Genomic DNA, 17,072 nt, shown 5'->3' with positions numbered 1-17,072 from the left:
GACTTGAAACCACTCCTCCTTCCCCTTTTTTAAAACTTCCTGCATGTGTCATAATTCTGAAATGCCTTTCCCTGAATGCCCACCTTGGCAAGCACACCTATCAGTTCTCCATTGTGTGCAACTGCCTGACCATCTAGGCTGGCTCCAAGCACTAGACATGCTCCTGCCTGGAGTAGACAGAAATATTGGATTTCCTGGGCCTGAGAGAAGAGGCTGTGCGAGCACAGCTGCCGCAGAGCTATAGCAACATGCAAATAGATTGTTCCGGGGATGCAGGCAAAGGGGTACAATAAGGATCAGCACCAGTGCTGCGTGCACTTTGCCAGGGATGCCACAAAGCTAAGGAGTGCAACAAATTTGGTTTTGCGTCACAGACCTGCCGCTTCTGCATGTCATATTTGCTGCAGACTGCACCAGCACCCAGCAGACCACTGTGGCTTCTGGCATGGTGGCCTCAAGCAATGCTCCCTTCATACCTGCAGAACTCCTGACCCTGGTGGAGAGAGAGAAGAAAACTAGGAAGGACATGTTCTGAGAGATGCTGTACTGGACCATGAAAAAAAGGACTTGGAGAACTGATATGACCAACAGCATGGAAAATGGAAGTTATCAAATTTGTCATTTTGCAGTTTTTGTTATAGCTGTGTTGGTCCCAGGATACTAGAGAAACAAGGTGGGTGATGGTAGTATCTTTTTTTTGGACCAACTTCAGTTGGTGAAAAAGAGACAAGCTTTTAGGCTTACACTGAGCTCTTTTTCAGGTCAGATGTGAAGAACATCAGGTAAACTCAAAAGTTTCTCTTTTAGCAACAAAAGTTAGTCTAATAAAAAATATTACTGTCCCCCTCCCCACCTTGTTTTTCTAGAATGAAAAAAAAAATAAAAAAATTCCAGGAGTCCTATCAGGCCAAAGAGAGGGAAATGTCCTAAGCCATGATGCAGCAAATCCAAATGCTGTTTAGCCTGCTTGCAGCTTTCTGAACAGCTCTGTTTTTTTTAAAGAAGAGTACGTCATGCACTTTTGCTGACCAGCCCACATTGGTATCTGTGAACTGTCACTTGTGAGCCATCAATGCTTGAATAAGCCTAGAGAAGTAGCCCTTTCTGGTGATGTGCTTTGTGGGAAGGTGGTCTGTTGCCAAAAGAGGAATATGCATGCTCTGTATGGCCCCACTTCAGTTTGAGTAGTCCATTCCTGGAAATCTATTCACTATGCCCTTCATCTTGCCAAGTCACAATTCTGTGTAGCAGATAACTGGCCCTACACACTTGCATGATAGTAGCCCCCCATGTGGATTTTTCCAGCTCTAAAATGGTTTCCACTGCTCAGTAGCAATCTGGGGTTGCAAGCTTCTAGAGTGCGATTGCCACTTATTTCTCTACTGTCAATAGAGTTCTCATTCTGGTGTCCATTTACTAGAGGGCTGGGGTGAGCTTAACATGCATCCAGGAATGTAACCTTTCACATCCAAAAGTTCTGTAGCCACTGCTCATCATCCCAAACTTGCACTAGAATGTGATCCTACCAGTCACTTCTTTCTTAGGCCTAGGAGAGGCACTCTGGTGTATGCAGCTTTTCTGTGAATGCCACCAACAGCCTTGAATTGTTTTTCACTGTCTTTCAGCAAACTATCCTAAAGTAATTGTCATATCTCCAGTTATTGTAGTACTTAGTGCAGGTCTGTAACTACAGTAGAATCATGAGTCCTGTATTCACAGTGTTCATGAGAACATGGCGGAGTTCTGCAGGCTCTATTTTTCACTCAGAGACAGAAGATAGTGAAAATGGTCATAATTAAGGTACTTTCTGTTGTTCATTAGGATGCATTGGCCTGTCCCCTTCCTTCCACACGTACCCTCACCCACACCACACCTTCCTTCCTCTCCTTTATTTTTCTTTATGCTTTCCCCCCTGTTTGTAACTTGAGGTCTAAATTCTAAATGATCATTTCTTCAAGCCAGAATCCAGTATATTTTGGAGGAGAGAGTCATCACTGTCTGGTTTTAAATACTTGTACTATACGTGAGAGATCACCATATTGGCACTTAGTTTCTAAGTGTATTTTACATTTTTATCCTGTGTGCAAGGAAAGATAGACATTCCATTTGTAGTCATTTTCAGCTTTTTCTTGGCCCAGTTTGTGCTGCCTGGGTTGCACAACATACTTCACAGGTACCCTCACACAGCCACCGAGAGATTACCCCCCTGTAGAAGATTTTCTTTGCAGCCAGCTCTCTGGCAGAGGGGATGGGGCCGGAGGATTACCCACCTCAATCTCTTTTAACTGGTGGCTGTAGTTGGGCTAATTTGCTGTTGTAAAAGGAGCAGCCCTTCTCTTCCACAAATTAACAATGGGGGCTAAAATGTAGGAGATCACTGGCTTTTCAGGTGTCATTCTACTTTTAAACAATGTTACAGAAGAATGACACAGTGACATTCCCTAGCCTTGCCTCCAGCACTGAACCACTCCGTATTGCCCCTACAGAGTGACACTTGCTAGCCCCCAGCCTGAGTATCACCCCCACTGTGACATCTCTGCCCCCAGCATTGATCCTCATCTCAGGGAGATTGCCCAGACCCACCTGAACAGGGTATTGTCCATCAGTGTGCCATTGCTGTGTAACACCCCCAGCATTGAGTCTCCCCCCAGCTGCCCAGCCCTGACCCCAGCAATGAGCGCTCCCTGTGGTGTGACACTACCCAGCTGCTCTGCTCCCAGCACTGAGCCCCCACCCAAGTGCCCAGCCCTGACTCATCCTTGGGTGAGGCTGCCCCATGCCACCCCAGCATTGAGCTTTGTCCCCGACCACTGAGCCCTACTCACCACTGTGACACTCATCAGCCCCAACCCCTAACGCTGAGCATCACCCCACAGTGTGACACCTCTGCTCTTAGCACTGATGCTTATCCCAGCACAGTGCATCGCCCTCACGGTGTGGTGTCCCCAGCCTTGCACCCTCTCCCAATGCGGCACTGCCCCGCTTGCCCACTCGCACTGAACATTGCCCCTAGGGAGTGAGACACTGCCAAGCCCCACCCCCCCAGCACTGACCCTTGTCCCACAGTGTGACAAGGCCCAGCGCCACCCCCAGCACTGAGCTCCACCTCTCAGCTACCCACAGTGTGACACAGCCCAGTCCCGCACTGTGGCAGTGCTGCCCCCCCAGCTTTCCAGACTAGCCCCACCCCCCCCAGCGCTGACCCTTGTCCCACAGTGTGACACGGCCCGGCCCGGCCCCTCCTCCAACACTGAGCCCCGCCCCCCACTGGGATACCGCCCACCCCCGCATCGGATTCGGCGGGGAAGGGGGGGGCTCCTGGTACTACGCGGATCCGTGACGAAGAGTATTTTGCTCTCGCTGCCTTTCCGTAGCTGAGCCCTGCTGTTCGGTGGTTGGCTGGTAGACGGTGGAAGCGAGCGGCGTTAGCTGCGTGCGTGGGAGCGACGTGTCCGGCGGCTCGTGAGGGGCGGCGCTGAATAGGTACGTGGGGCGGTGGCAGCGAGACCCCCACATGCCTAGTCTGGGGAGCGCGCTGGCGCCACGGCCCGGGCCGCTGTGCAGGCGCTTCTCCGGGGCGGGGCCGAGGCCGAGGCCGGGGCTCCTTGCTGCGGCCTGGAGCGGTCCCGGCGGGCCTCTGGCGAGCCCGTGGCTGTGCCTTCGCCTGCGGGGCGTTGGGGGCGGCCGGGGACACAGCTCCGGAGGAGCGAGGGACATGCTGCGCTGGCAAGGGCCGCTCGGCAGCTGCCTGCCCCCGGCTGGTGCTGAAAGCGGCAGGACCGTTTCTGTCCGCATCAGAAAGCGAGCACGAGGCGGAGCGGGCCGGTGTCAGGCGGGCGGTATAACGTGTTGCTGCCCCACTCGTTAGTACTGAGGGTGGGTAACGCTGCGCTGAGACCCCCGGGGCTGGACCCCGGGCCCAAGGACCCTGCAAGCGGGGAGCTTCCGAGCATGGACACCGCAATAAAACAGCTTCTTAGCTCGAGGTCCACGAGCCGGAGTCAGCTGGCTCGGGCCAGCCGCGGGTCTCTAATCTCGGTGTAGACATGTCCCAAGAGCCCACGTGGAACAGACCCAAAGAGCAGGTAAAGCAGCTCTTCCTTTCAGGGCATGGTGCATGTTTTCCGGAGAGGCTGGGTGATGTGAGGTAAATGGATGAATGTCCACGTTGCATTGCAGGATGAGAAGTACAATAGCAGTACTTGATGTTCTCCAGAGTTTTAGTAGGTCTTGTGGAGAAACTCCTAGACTCTGATTTGTAGCAGGTGGGTCGACTAAAGCAGCCATCCAGACTCCTGGCTGCTGAGGGCTGTACTTAAGAAGTGCAGCTGTGTTTTAGTTTATTCTCGCTGGGGCATTTTTAATCACAATGAAGAGTATGGTGGTGTGGTGCTGTGTGAAAAAGTGTGAGCATATTAATAGTAAGAGCTCTTTAATCTCCCACAAACTGAAGGTGAAATGTCCTGGGGGATATGTTCTAGTATGGCTGTCTGTTGGTGCTTGCTGAGACAGGCAGTCATTACACCAGTTTCTTGATAGCCTCATTTGTCAACTGTGGGTTTCTTAGGCTGACTCTTGTGAACACAGACACATTCTATCCAGTCCCTAAACTGCTGTGGTTTTGGGCTCTCTTCCCCTGGGAATAATTTCACTACTACCTACAGTTCGGAACAGCTACAGGGAGACTTACTCAGAAACTTGATAACTTCATTCTGCGGCTGTTTAGCAAAATTCAGAGCAGCAGTTGCAGAAGTCCTAAAGCTGTCTTGTCTGCAGATACAGGAAGGCAAGACTGTGCATTTGTTACACCTGAGTCTTTGCAATCTTAGCCAGTAGAAATGTCACTTTTTCAAACAAAGGAAAAGCATAGATTCTGCAAAAATAGAGGACTAGCTTCTCCCCTTCCCACCCTAAACACTAGAAGTGGGAAGCTTTTGGTTCTCTGCCATTCCTCTAGGGGCCCTTTGGTTTCTACCACTCTTCTGATTTGCACCAGGCTACTCATCCCAGAAGCCTTCGGTCAGGAGAGGACAAGCTTGTCCCAGATTGTTCTGGGACAGGGATCTCAAACTCAAATCTCATGAGGACTAGTACATTGGCCTGAGGGCTGCATCACTGAAACCATTTTTGACTGTACTTTTGTATCATTGTATGAAAAGAAGAGTTATATAGTATGCAATTAGAAGTCAGTGTATTAACTTTTTTAAAACTGTAATGCAAAGAGGGGTTTTAATAAAATATAAACATGTAACTATTCCTTATGTGGTCAGTAACACTGATGATGATCTACACCAGACGTGGGCAAACTATGGCCCACTGGCCACATCCAGCCCGCAGGACTCTCCTGCCTGGCTTCTGGCTTGGGAGACTAGCCCCCGCACCCTTCTCTGCTGTTCCCCCTTCCCCACACCCTCAGCTCACTGCACTGCTGGCACAACACTTTGAGCGGCGGGGCTGTGAACTCCTGAGGCAACGCAGCTGTGGAGCTGCAGCCTGACCCAGTGCTCTGTGCTGCGTGGTGGTGTGGCTGCCTGTCCTGGTGCTCCGGGCAGTGCGGCTGTAGCGCTGCCGGCCACCTGTGGTCCAGGCAGCATGGTAAGGAGGCAGGGGAGTTTGGGGTGGGGGTGTGGATAGGGAGTGAGGCGATCAGAGGGTGGGGAACATGAGGGTAAGGGTCCCGGAGGGGCAGTCAGGAAGGAGAGGAGGGGTTGGATGGGGCAGTGGGGGGAAGAAGGGGGAAGTTGGATGGGGCAGTTCCAGGTGAAGTCAGGGAAAAGGGGTGGTTGGATGGGACAGAGGACCCAGGGGGGCAGTCAGGAATGAGAGGAGGGGTTGTGGGGGGCAGTCAAGGGCAGAGGTTCCAGCTGCGGTCAGGGAGTGGGGGGGGGGCTGTCAGGGAGTGAGAATAGGGGGTAGTTGGATGGGAGGGCATTGGCTGGGCCACACCTGGCCAAAAAGTTTGGTTGCCCCTGATTTACACTAAGAGTCTCTCAACATAGCTGTAATGGCAGGAACTTTTTAAAGTAACTATTCATACACAATACGTTGCCACTTTTAACAAACGTTCTTCCCAACTACTGAGAGCATGCCTTGCTCCGTCTCTAAGGCGGCAGCTCTGTGCAAAGTGGAGTAGAGCATGCTGGGAGCTGTAGGCCTCTCTTGAGTGAATTTACTCAGCAGTCAGAACCTGTGTTGAAGTGTCTGCGTCCCCTAGGAGAGTTGGGGATTTCTTTCCCACCCAGGTGTTGTTGAGGGTGAGAGGCATGGGGAACAGGTTTGGCTTTTGTAAACTGGAAAATCAAAATCTCTGTCTCCCCCCTGCCCCCCCCCCCCAAATGATACTTCTCTCTGATTTCGATTTCCTTTCCCTTTCCCTCCCTCCCAGTTTTAAAGGAAAAGGGCTGCTGCTGCTTTCCCGGCTCCCTTCTCCCCCCAGCTTTTCACACTGCATGGGATCAATGGGGATGGATTTCAATAGTGGATGTGTTTGGGAGATTTGAAAAGTGGCAAAGGGTCTGGCCGAGGATTGGTGTGAGTTGGGGTATAGTTGGAGGGAAGGATTGGGGATGCAGGAAGAGCAGGTTCAATGACTTAGTTGGGAGCCAGGAGCTGCAAGGCTGTTCGTCAAGCTTGGGCAGTTTTACTGGGTAAATTTCAGAGAACTGGAAACTGCTCATTGAAGTGCACACATCAAACATCCCTACCCCTAAAGCGAGAGTGACTGTAAAAACTGCCTTAAACAGCAGCTCCGAGAGCCAGACAGCCTGCCTGCCCTCCTCCCCAGAGCACGTGTGCGGGAGCTGGCAGCAGCAGAGCCAGAGGTGGGTTACATTTTGCTGATCCAGCTAACATCTTTCCTGCCCAGCCTCTTCCAACCCCTTCCCCAAAGTCCCTGCCCCAACTCCGCCCCTCCCTGCCCCTAATCCAACCCCTTCTCCAAATCCCGGCTCTGCCTCCTCTCCTGAGTGTGCTGTGTCCCTGCTTCTCCCCCCTCCTTCCTGGAAAGTCCTAAGTGCCGGCAAACAGCTGTTTGGTGGCAGGAAGTGCTGGAAAGTAGGCAGAGGAATGGGGACGTGGAGCGCTTGGGGGCGTGAGGGGAGCTTGGCTGCTCGTGGAGTTGGTGCCTATGGCAGGCCGCAGGAAATAACTCTCTGGGCCACATATTTGAGACTCCTGTTCTAAGAAGTGTCCAGGAGAAGGATGGTTAGACACCTGGGTTGGAAGAGGAACTTAGAGAGAGGCTCCTTAACACTATTCCAGATAGTTCTGCACCCTGGAGCAACTGTTGGCGCCAAAGGGAAAGTTAATTTCCTTGCCCTGCTGAAACCCATAAGCTGACAAACTTCATTTGGGTTCTGTGAGATGACTATTTAGAAGTGCACAGTCTTGCTGGCTTCACTGAAATTGTGTGTGTTTATTCTTATCTGTTCCTGCCATCTTTCAGTAGACTAAGCAAGAGCTGAGGCTGTACTTTCTGATCAAAGTCCTGCCCCCTGCCCAAGTAAACAAGGCTGTATCTAAGCTACTTTTGTGCCTGTTTGAGGGAAGGGCACTTTTGTGCCTGTTTGAGGGTATCTAGAATATTTTTTTTATATTGGGAAAAGTCTTAACAGTCCCATAACTCAGGAGCTCAAGGGAGTTTTCTCTAACTATTAAAATCCTGTTTGGGTAGAGATGACGTGATACATTTCACTCCCAAATGTGGAAGTTTTGGGATAGCCTCGTGTGCGAGTTCTCACCTTTTGTGCATACCCCAGCTAGTTAGTAGTTGGGTTAAGGCAGGATCTCCCTCTGCAAGATGCTTTTCCATAAGTAGCCAATCCAAATGTTCTTACATCTTCCTCTGAAATACCTGCACTGGCTTCTCTTGGAGATAAGATACCAGACTGCAAGTCATATTCCTAGGGGAATTCTGCACTAAAAAATTAAAAATTCTGCACACAATATTTTAAAACTGCAAAATTCTGCAAATTTTATATAACACTATATAATCACACCAGTTCCAGTTATTTTGGTAATTTATTTCAAAATACTTCTCAGCAAGTATCAGGAACTCTCTACTCCTGGGGGAATTTTTTGTCGGTTTTGTTAAAGAAACCCTTATCACAAGGGCCCGTGGGCCACATCTGGCTCATCAGACCATTTAATCCAGCCCTCAGCTCCCACTGGGGAGTAGGGTCAGAGGCTTGCCCGGCTCCATGTGGCTTCCAGGAAGCAGTCAGCATGATCCCACTCCAACTCTTATATAGTACGTGGAGGAGTGGCCAGGCCGCTCTGCACACTGCCCCATCCACAGGTGCTGCCCCTGCAGCTCCTGTTTGCTGGGGTTCCTGGCCAATGGGAGCTGCAGGGGTGGTGCCTGCGGATGGAGCAGCGTGCAGATCCGCCTGGCCGCACCTTGGAGCCAGAAGGGGGACATGGTTTTGGGAGCTGCTTGCAGTAGGTGCTGCCTGGAACCTGTACCCCTGAGCCCAGTCCCTGCCAGAGCCCTGATCCCCCTTCTGCTCTCTGAACACATTGGTCCCAACCCGGAGTACCCTCCTGCACCCCAAACCCCTCATCCCTGGTCCCATCCTGGAGCCTTCACATTCCTCAGATTCCAGCTATGGGGCCTTCCCCAGCCCAGACATACTCACCTCCTACCCAGGGATCCAGAGGAGAAACAACCTGATACTAGTCCCAAGCTTGCACAGAGTTTCCTGTGTGCCACCACCTCCTTCCTTCAGGGTATGCTGGAAACGGCAGCTGCTGGGAACCCTCCAGTCCACTCCACCTTCCCCCAGCCTTGTCTTCTAGTTGTGAGCTGGGCTCTGCCGGATCCAGTGGCCCCTGATGCTAGCCAGCAACTCTGCAGCCCATTTCTGTGGGTAAAAAAGGAAATTCTGCACACACAACATTAATTTCTGTAAAATTCTGCCTTGCTCAGTGGTGCAGAATTCCCCCAGGAGTAAAGTCAGATCCAGTGTGAAAATTGCTTTGTTCCTAAAGAAAAATGTGCAAGCTTAGATTTGCTGGGTGAAGAAGTGTGGGTGGCTGGGTGGGTGGGGGGAGTGTTTACCCTTTTTTAGCTGTTTAGAAGTGTTTAATTCCAAAATTTGGGTCTTTGCTATCCATTTTTATCTGGAGAGCCAGTAGGGTTGTGGTACTGTGAAGGAAGCAATTCCTGAGCCAACCGAGAAGAAAGCATTTTTAGTCAGTTTATCTAAAATTTTAATTAAACTCACATTTAACTGAAATGTCCGACAAACAGTTGAGAAGGAAGATCTCTGGAGATCTGCTCTTTTTCCAGTTCTTTGGCTCTTTAAGGAAACACCTTTATCAAAAGCAGAAAGTGAAACCTTGTTATTTCTAAAGGTAAAACAAGCACTGCATCTGCCTTTTGCGGGGAGAGAAGAAAATATACATACAGTGTAAAGAAGCAAAAATGGCATAAATTGGGTGACTTACATTTTTGCAGATCACCTTAAATTATAGGTTTGACTGAGTGTCTGCAGTAGCAAAATAGGAACAGCTTGCTGAGGGCAGCTGTACACTCCTTCCTACATTCAAAGGCTTTTACTTGGCTGTTTACAGGTTTCAGAAGTTGCAATAAAATTAATGGCCAAGTTCATTTAGTGTAGAGGCCAAGATGCTTGACAAACCAATTAAGTACTGAACCCTTGATTCTTCTGTCACTTTGCCACTGTAACTTCCAGTTCCCTGGAGAATTAAAAGGGGTGCTGGGAGACGCACAAACAGATTTTTTTCCCCCCCCAATTTCCTTATTTGTTACTAATAACATCTTAGCTGACAGAATTTGAAAATATATTCACTGCAGATGACAAAAATGGGCAAGTCAGTTTCTGATCTGTGCCCACACTGCATTTGGGCATGAATCTGCAATGTTCAGGCTACAAATGCTGCAGAACATGTTGTGTTCCTTTAAAAAAGCTTTTGTGAGACTAGAAGAGGGGAAAAGTTTCCATGGAAACATTTCTATTGATGGGAGGCCTTCTTAAACTAGATTTATTTTCAGAACCTAAACCTGGCCTAAGCTGATTTTTGCAGTGATATTCTAGGCCAGGGGTCGGCAACCTATGGCACGTGTGCCAAAGATGGCACGCGAGCTGATTTTTAATGGCACACTGTGGCCTGCTGCAACTCCAGTGTGCCATTAAAAATCCTGCTGGTGCGGAGTGTCTGGCTGAGTGCGGCAAGCTGCTGGCCCCTCCCCTGCCTTCTCCCCCTTCCCCTGGAGCCTTGCCGCCATGCGTACAGCGCTCTGGGGGCCAGGGCTGCGCGCTCCCGCGGGGCAGTGTTTGTCCCTGCGGGGAGGGAAAGATGCTTTCTGCTCAACCAGAGCTCTGCCACCGTGCACAAAGCATTCTGAGGGGCGGGGCTGCGCGCGCCTGCGGGGCAATATATCTAGCTGTGCTTGGAGCCCCATGGTGAGGGGTCTGGGGCCGGGGGAGTTTGGATAAGGGGCAGGGGGCAGTCAGGAGATAGGGAGCAGAGTGGGTTGGATAGGGGGTGGGATGGCTAGGGGTAGGGGTCTCTGGAGGGGGCAGTCAGGGAGCAGGGGGGTGGATGGGGCATGGGAGTCCTGGGGTCTGTTAGAGGGTGAGGGGTGGATAGGGGTCAGGGGACAGGGAGCAAGGAGAGTCCTGGGGGGACAGTTAGGGTGGGTGGGGGTCTCTGGAAGGGGTTGTCAGGGGACAAGGAGCTGGGGGTGTTGTATGGGAGGCAGGGGTGTGGAGAGGGATTGGGGCAGGCAGGGAGCAAGGAGGGGGGTTGTATGGGTCGGGAGTTCTGGGAGTCCTGTTAGGGGGTGGGGAGCAGTTGGATAGGCATGGGAGTCTGGGGGGTCTGTCTGGGGGAGGGGGTGTGGATAAGAGTCAGGGGATGGGTAGAGGGTAGCTTCCTGGGGGGCAGTCGGGATGAGGAGCAGGGAGGCTTTGATAGGGGATAGGGTCCTGGGGAGCCGTTAAGGGGGCAAGGAATGGGGGGGGTTGGAGCTTCTGAGGGGGGCCAGTCCTCTGCCCTGAGTCCTGACCTCCCCCACACACCCCAGGCCCCTGCCTTGAACCCTGTAACTTCCTCTTATGCACCCAGCCCTCTGTTGACTCCTTCCCCCCCCCCCACAACCCCAGCCCTGACTCTGGCACCCCCACACATACTCAGCCCCCCGACACTTGCATTCCCCCTCACATGCCCCCAAACCCTCTGCTCTGACTCTTGCACCCCCTCACTTCCGCAGGCCCCCCCCAATCCATGCAGCCTGCACACCCCCTATGAGCACCAAACGGAGCTCCTGCACCCCCACACACACACTTTCACCTGTACCCACACACCAAATGAGATCTGCCCAGGTAAGTGCCCCACACCCAAACCTCCTGCCTAACCCTTCTGTCATTCTAGCTCCTGGCCAGACCCTTCATCCCCAGCCCTGTTCTCAGTGCACTCCACCCTCAGCTAGTGCAGAGAGAGGAAGAAATGGGCCAGAACCAGGGAGAAGGTAGGTACCCACGTGATGTGGTCAGGCGGGACCTAGACCAGCAGCGGGGTGAGTGGGTTGGCAGCTGTGGGACCTGGCTGGCAGGAGCTGGCCAATGGAACCCTAGCAGATGCCCACTGTGGTATGGGTTCCTCCGCCGCGGCCCCACACAGCTGCTGCCAGTCTGGGATTCTGCCTGCTGGACCTTCCCAGCTGGGGTCCCAGCTGCAGGCCTGCTCAGCCTGCTGCCAGCCTAGTGAAGAGAACCCAGACCAGCAGTGAGCTGAGTGGCCGGTGGTGTAAGATCAACATTTTAATTTAATTTTAAATGAAGCTTAAACATTTTGAAAACCTTGTTTATTGTACAATACAACCAAGTTTAGTTATATAATATATAGACTTGTAGAGAGAGACCTTCTAAAAACATTAAACTGTATTACTGGTATGTGAAACCTTAAATTAGAGTGAGTAAATGAAGACTCGGCACACTACTTCTGAAAGGTTGCCAACCCCTGTTCTAGGCCCATCTACCCTACAAGTTCAGCCATATCACATGGAACCACTTAACATACTGTTGTGTCCCCAGTCATGGTTAGAGTATGACTTGGTGTTGAAACAGGACCTTAAAAGGATACAGTCAACGGTGGTTCCTATGGCTGAGGTGTTTCTTTAGGTAGCCGGGTGTTTCCATGGAGGAGTTTTGAAGGCAGGACCCACTGATGTGACTCCTTATTTAAATTGAGCCAGTGAAGGAGCCAGGCTCTGGAGTGATGTCCTTCTAAGTGTTTGTGTTGCTAAGAAGGTGAGCTGCTGCAGTTTGAACCAATTGGAGCCTTATGTCGGTGAATTCATTTCTAGATACATTGCTGTGGTAGTCTAGTTGAAAGGTCACAAATGCTCAGGTTACTTGTGGCTGGGCCTGAGTCTGACAAGCTGAGAAAAGCGTAGATGGAAGAGGATCTTTCCACAGCCAGGGATTTATGATGGATCTAGGATTGTGTCTATAGACTTAACTACCTGAGGAGAGGTAATATGCTGGTAGCAAGTTCTTTGAAGCATTTTACTCCACCAGTATTGCCTCCATCCAAACCGGGTTTAGTTTCATCATCGTCTCTTCATCTGGCACTACTGTTTCCTTCAGTATTTGGATAGCTGGATATTATCCAGGTATTGCTGTGTCCATAACGCCCTATGATTTTCCCTGCTGGCTCCATGCAACCCATCTATCAATAGTATGGATCCCTATGGTACTCTGTAAGTGTGGGATCTGAAGATGAAAGAGTTTCCCATCATGACTCTTGTGTGTTGGTCTAAAAGGAAGGTTTAGAATGTTGTTGTTTTTTGGGTTTTTTTGGTGTGCTGTTGCACACCTCCGCTGTGTCTCTGAGATAGGACAACTGCATTCTATGACTGACAGTATGCCCGGCCTTACAGATCCAGCAGTCATAGTATGGCTATACACCAAAATCCAGTGATAAGAAGCAGTCATCAGCACATTTGCAGCATCAGCTCTGTCATGCCCTGGGCTGAAGCTTTATTGGGAGAGATCCAGGATATTGGCAGTGGAGTGGGAGACAGCTCTATACTCACAAATGGGAGATTATCCAATGCTCAGTGTCCAATGAGATTAGTTGTGTGGGATAATAGTTTAAGCACTGGTTGCATTTGGAATCCTTTCTGAGGGATAGTAGAATTTGCTCCCCATAAAAGATTTGGTTGTCACATGATTTCCTGCAGAGCTTCTGGGACTTCCTTTTGGGGCAGTTTGAGAGGAAGGATATTGCGTTATTAGGCTTGTGTTTTGTGACTGTTTCCTGACACTAATTACTCAAAACTTTAATGTGGATTGAGCACATAGTTAGGGGTCTTATCTACATGACAAAATGCAGATGTGCTTTAGCCATGTTGGGTCACAAGTGTCTCCTTTGATGTGCCTGCCTGTATTTCTAGCACAAATGGGAAGCCACTTTTGTGTCTTTATTTTTATTTATTTATTTATTTTTGCAGCTGTTTATGCCACTGAAATGCAAGAACAAGTTTGTTCTGCCACCTTCCTCACTTAAATATACTCCAGAGAATTTATTAAGCTTTTAATAGATTATTAATACCAGAAGCGTTTCATGATAATCTAGTCTGACCTCCTGAATAATGCAATTCATGGAGCCTAGTGACTCCTGTATCTTAGGCCTTGTCTACACTGGCAAGTTTCTGCACAGTAAAGCAGCTTTCTGTGGTGTAATTCCTGAGGTGTACATGCTACCAAGCTACTTAGTGCGCAGAAACCTCACAGTTGCAGTGCTGTAAAAAAAAACAACACTCCGATGAGAGGCGTAAAGCTTACTGCACTGGGGCTACAGCACTGCAGTGCCTGTGTAGACACCCTGGTTGATTACAGCACTGCAGTTGACCTCCAGGAGGTGTCCCACAATGCCTGTTCTTGCCTTTCTGATCATCGGTTTGAACTCTACTGCCCTGCCCTCAGGTGACCAACTGTGAGCCCCACCCTTGAATTCCTTGGAATTTTGGAATTCCCCTTTCTGTTTGCTTGGTGACGCGTGCAATAGTCTCTTGAAGCAGTGCCGAGCTTCTGGGCCTCATCAGCATTTGGGGAGAGGAGGCTGTCCAGTCCTAGCTGTGCTTCAACTGTAGGAATTATACCACCTACAGGCAGATTTCACGATGCATGACAGAAAGGGGCCTTGTCCAGGACACACTGCAGTGCAGAGTCAAAGTGAAAGAGCTTCGGATCCCCTACCACAAGGTGCATGAGGCAAACCACTGCTCCAGTGCTGTGCCCATGAGCTCCTGGTTCTACAAAGAGCTGGATGCAATACTCGGTGGCGACCCCACCTCCACTGCGAAGGCCACAGTGGATGCTTCGGTGGCTCACGTGCCAGTCAAGAGTGGACCGAGCCAGAAGGAGGAAATCTTGGATGAGGGTGCGGAGGGGGACCCAGAGGCAAAGCTTGACTCAGAGGTCAGAGCTGCATGCAGCCAGGAACTCTTTTCTACTCTGGAGGAGGCTAACCAGTCACAGCTGTTGGAGCTTGGCGAAGCGCAAACAGGAGAGGAGGCCCCTGGTAAGTGGCTTTGATTTTGGGAATCGCTGAAGTGAGTTGTTGGAGGCAGGAGTGTTGCAGAAAGCAGGCTTGTGTCTGTATGATACACGCACCACCATATGCCTAGTCTGAGCAGCAGAACAGGGCGTTGATTGACTCCCTCACTTCACGGGAATCTGCCTCATAGATCTCCAGGAAACTCTGATGGAGATACTGGGAAATCTGCTGCCGCAGGTTCTTTGGCAGAGTTGGTTTGTTTCTTGCCTGTCCCTGAGGGGAAGCGACCATTGCTGCACACAGGCTAGCTACATGAGGGCCAGAGCAGAAGCTGCAGTCTTGGGTAAGACCCTCCCTTGATTCCCTGCTGCTCCTCAGCAGCGAGATATCTTCTATACTGAACACAGCCTGTGGAAAATGTGAGGACAGTAATGATTATAAGGCCCCCACTACAGTGCTGGCTCTCCACAAGAGCCATCAGCCCAGTGTGCAGTAAGTACAGTCCTGGAACACTGATTTCATGATGCACTCTGCAGCCAAAAACCAAGAATTGAAGGAGTGGCAGGACAGTGAGAAGATGGACTGAAAGGAGAACGCAGCACGCCGGAACAAAGCTACAGGGTGGCTTTTAAATGTTATAGAGCGCCAAGTGGACATGCTGTAGTCACTACTATCACTGCAAACTGAGCAGCTCTGCAGCTGCCCTCCCCTGCAGCCACTGTCACAAAACTCTTTCCCATGCACCCCCCAGACACTGCCAACACACTCTTATGAACCTTCTGGCTCCCGTCTGTACCCGCTGCATTCCACTCCTGCCCTGTCACAGTCCAGCCTTGCGGACTCCCAGTACCCACTACACTCCCTCTGCGGTTTAGTTCTGCTGAAATTGGTGCCTGCTGCACTGTACTCCAAAGGATAAGGTTTCATGTGATACCTGGACATATAGAAATCTTTAACTGTCCTGGGACCCCACCTCCTCCTGGGACCCTCTCTTCCCGCATCCCCCACAGTGCTGATGTGGTTTTTTGTTAGTCTCTCTCCTCCGGTTGTTGTTTAAGAAAAGAATTGTTTTGGTCTGAAAGCAATCTTTATTCCATTAATTGAAAGCAAACAGAGCCCTGCAAAGCCACAGGCAGTTTTCTTAAACCTTCATATTTCATCGTCTGCACCAGTCACAGTCACCTCCTAGCATTACAAGCGCTGCACTCCCGAGCATAGCAATAAATATTGGTGGCTTTCAGCTTCAAATTGCTGCCTCAAGGCATCCCTGATCCTTATGGCCCGTGCTGTGCCTCTTTAATAGCCCTAGTCTCTAGCTGTTCAAATTCAGCCTCCAGGCACTGAGCCTCAGCAGTCCAGCCCTCAGTGAAGCTTCCACCCTTCCCTTCACAAATAATATGGAGTGTACAGCACATGGCTGTAAGCATAAGAATATTGTTATCGGCCAGGTCCAGCCTCCTATATAGGCAGTAACAGCAGGCCTTTAAACGGCCAAAAACACACTCAACGGTCATTCTGCACTTGCTCAGCCTCTTGTTGAACTGCTGTTTGCTACTGCCAAGGTTCCCCGTGTATGGTTTCATGAGCCACGGCATTAAGAGGTAGGCAGGGTCTACTAGGATCACAGTAGGCATGTTGACTTTCCCTACGGTGATCTTCAGGTCTGGGAAGAAAGTCCCTGCTTGCAGCTTCCTGAACAGGACAGTGTTCCGAAAGATGCATATGTTATGCACCTCTGCCTCTGTTAATGTGTGTGAAACACCCACAGTGATCCACAAGCATCTGGAAAACCATAGAGAAATACTCCTTCCGATTAATGTACTCGGTGGCTAGATGGTCTGGTGCCAGAATTGGAATATGCATGCCATCTATTGCTTCTCTGCAGTTAGGGAAACCCATTTGTACAAAGCCATCCACAATGTCATGCACGTGGCCAAGAGTTACAATCTTTCGGAGTAGGATGAGGTTAATGGCCCTGCACACTTCTGTCCAACAGTTGGCTTTCCCACTCCAAACTGGTTAGCGACCGATCAGTAGCAGTCTGGAGTAGCCAGCTTCCACAGTGAAATTGCCATGTGCTTCTCCAAAGACAGGGGAGCTCTCATTCTCGTGTCCTTGCGCCACAGGGTTGGGGCGAGCTCATCTCACAGTCCCATGAGTGTGGCTTTCATCATGCGAAAGTTCTGCAGCCACTGCTCATCATCTCAGATGTGGATGATGATGTGATCCTGAGCTCAAAAGCAGTGTTCCACTGTGGTCAGCACCTCCATGAATGCCACAAGCAATCTCGTATCGTAGCTACTATGCGTGGCGAGATCAATGTTTAACTCTTCTTGCCTTTGTAGTGTAAGGAATAACTCCACTGCCACTTGTGATGTGTTAATGAGAACGAGCAGCGTATTAGTCAACAGTGCGGGATCCATTCCTGCAGCTTGAAGAGGCAGAGTGCGCAGTACACAAACGGTTGAAAGTTGGCGCCAAATGTGGATGGAAGCACAGGGATTGCTGGGGTGCGAAGCAATGCATCATGGGACATTGGGACA

General features: G+C 50.5%; 1 protein-coding gene across 5 annotated transcripts in view; it reads left to right on the top strand.

Moving 5' to 3' along the window:
- Nucleotides 1-3,298: 3,298 nt before the first annotated feature.
- Nucleotides 3,299-17,072, top strand: part of ERLIN1 (ER lipid raft associated 1) — a 54,631-nt gene continuing 40,857 nt past the window's right edge. Inside the window, exon 1 of one of the 5 annotated variants that reach the window (XM_032796456.2) lies at nt 3,299-3,483. Coding sequence is in view for 1 of the 5 variants with exons in the window: in XM_075072618.1 (XP_074928719.1) it covers nt 14,157-14,553 (397 nt within the window). In the remaining 4 variants the exon portion in view is untranslated. Of the gene's footprint in view, nt 3,484-3,806; nt 4,086-13,802; nt 14,554-17,072 lie in introns of those variants that run through there. The other 4 variants (XM_032796459.2, XM_032796460.2, XM_032796457.2 and 1 more) reach the window with 4 other exon arrangements.

The sequence above is a fragment of the Chelonoidis abingdonii genome, chromosome 15 (genome assembly GCF_003597395.2).
Source record: "Chelonoidis abingdonii isolate Lonesome George chromosome 15, CheloAbing_2.0, whole genome shotgun sequence".
Taxonomy (NCBI): domain Eukaryota; kingdom Metazoa; phylum Chordata; order Testudines; family Testudinidae; genus Chelonoidis; species Chelonoidis abingdonii.
The sequence above is the reverse complement of the archived record's forward strand: the minus strand, read 5'-3'. Positions and strand labels throughout refer to the sequence as shown.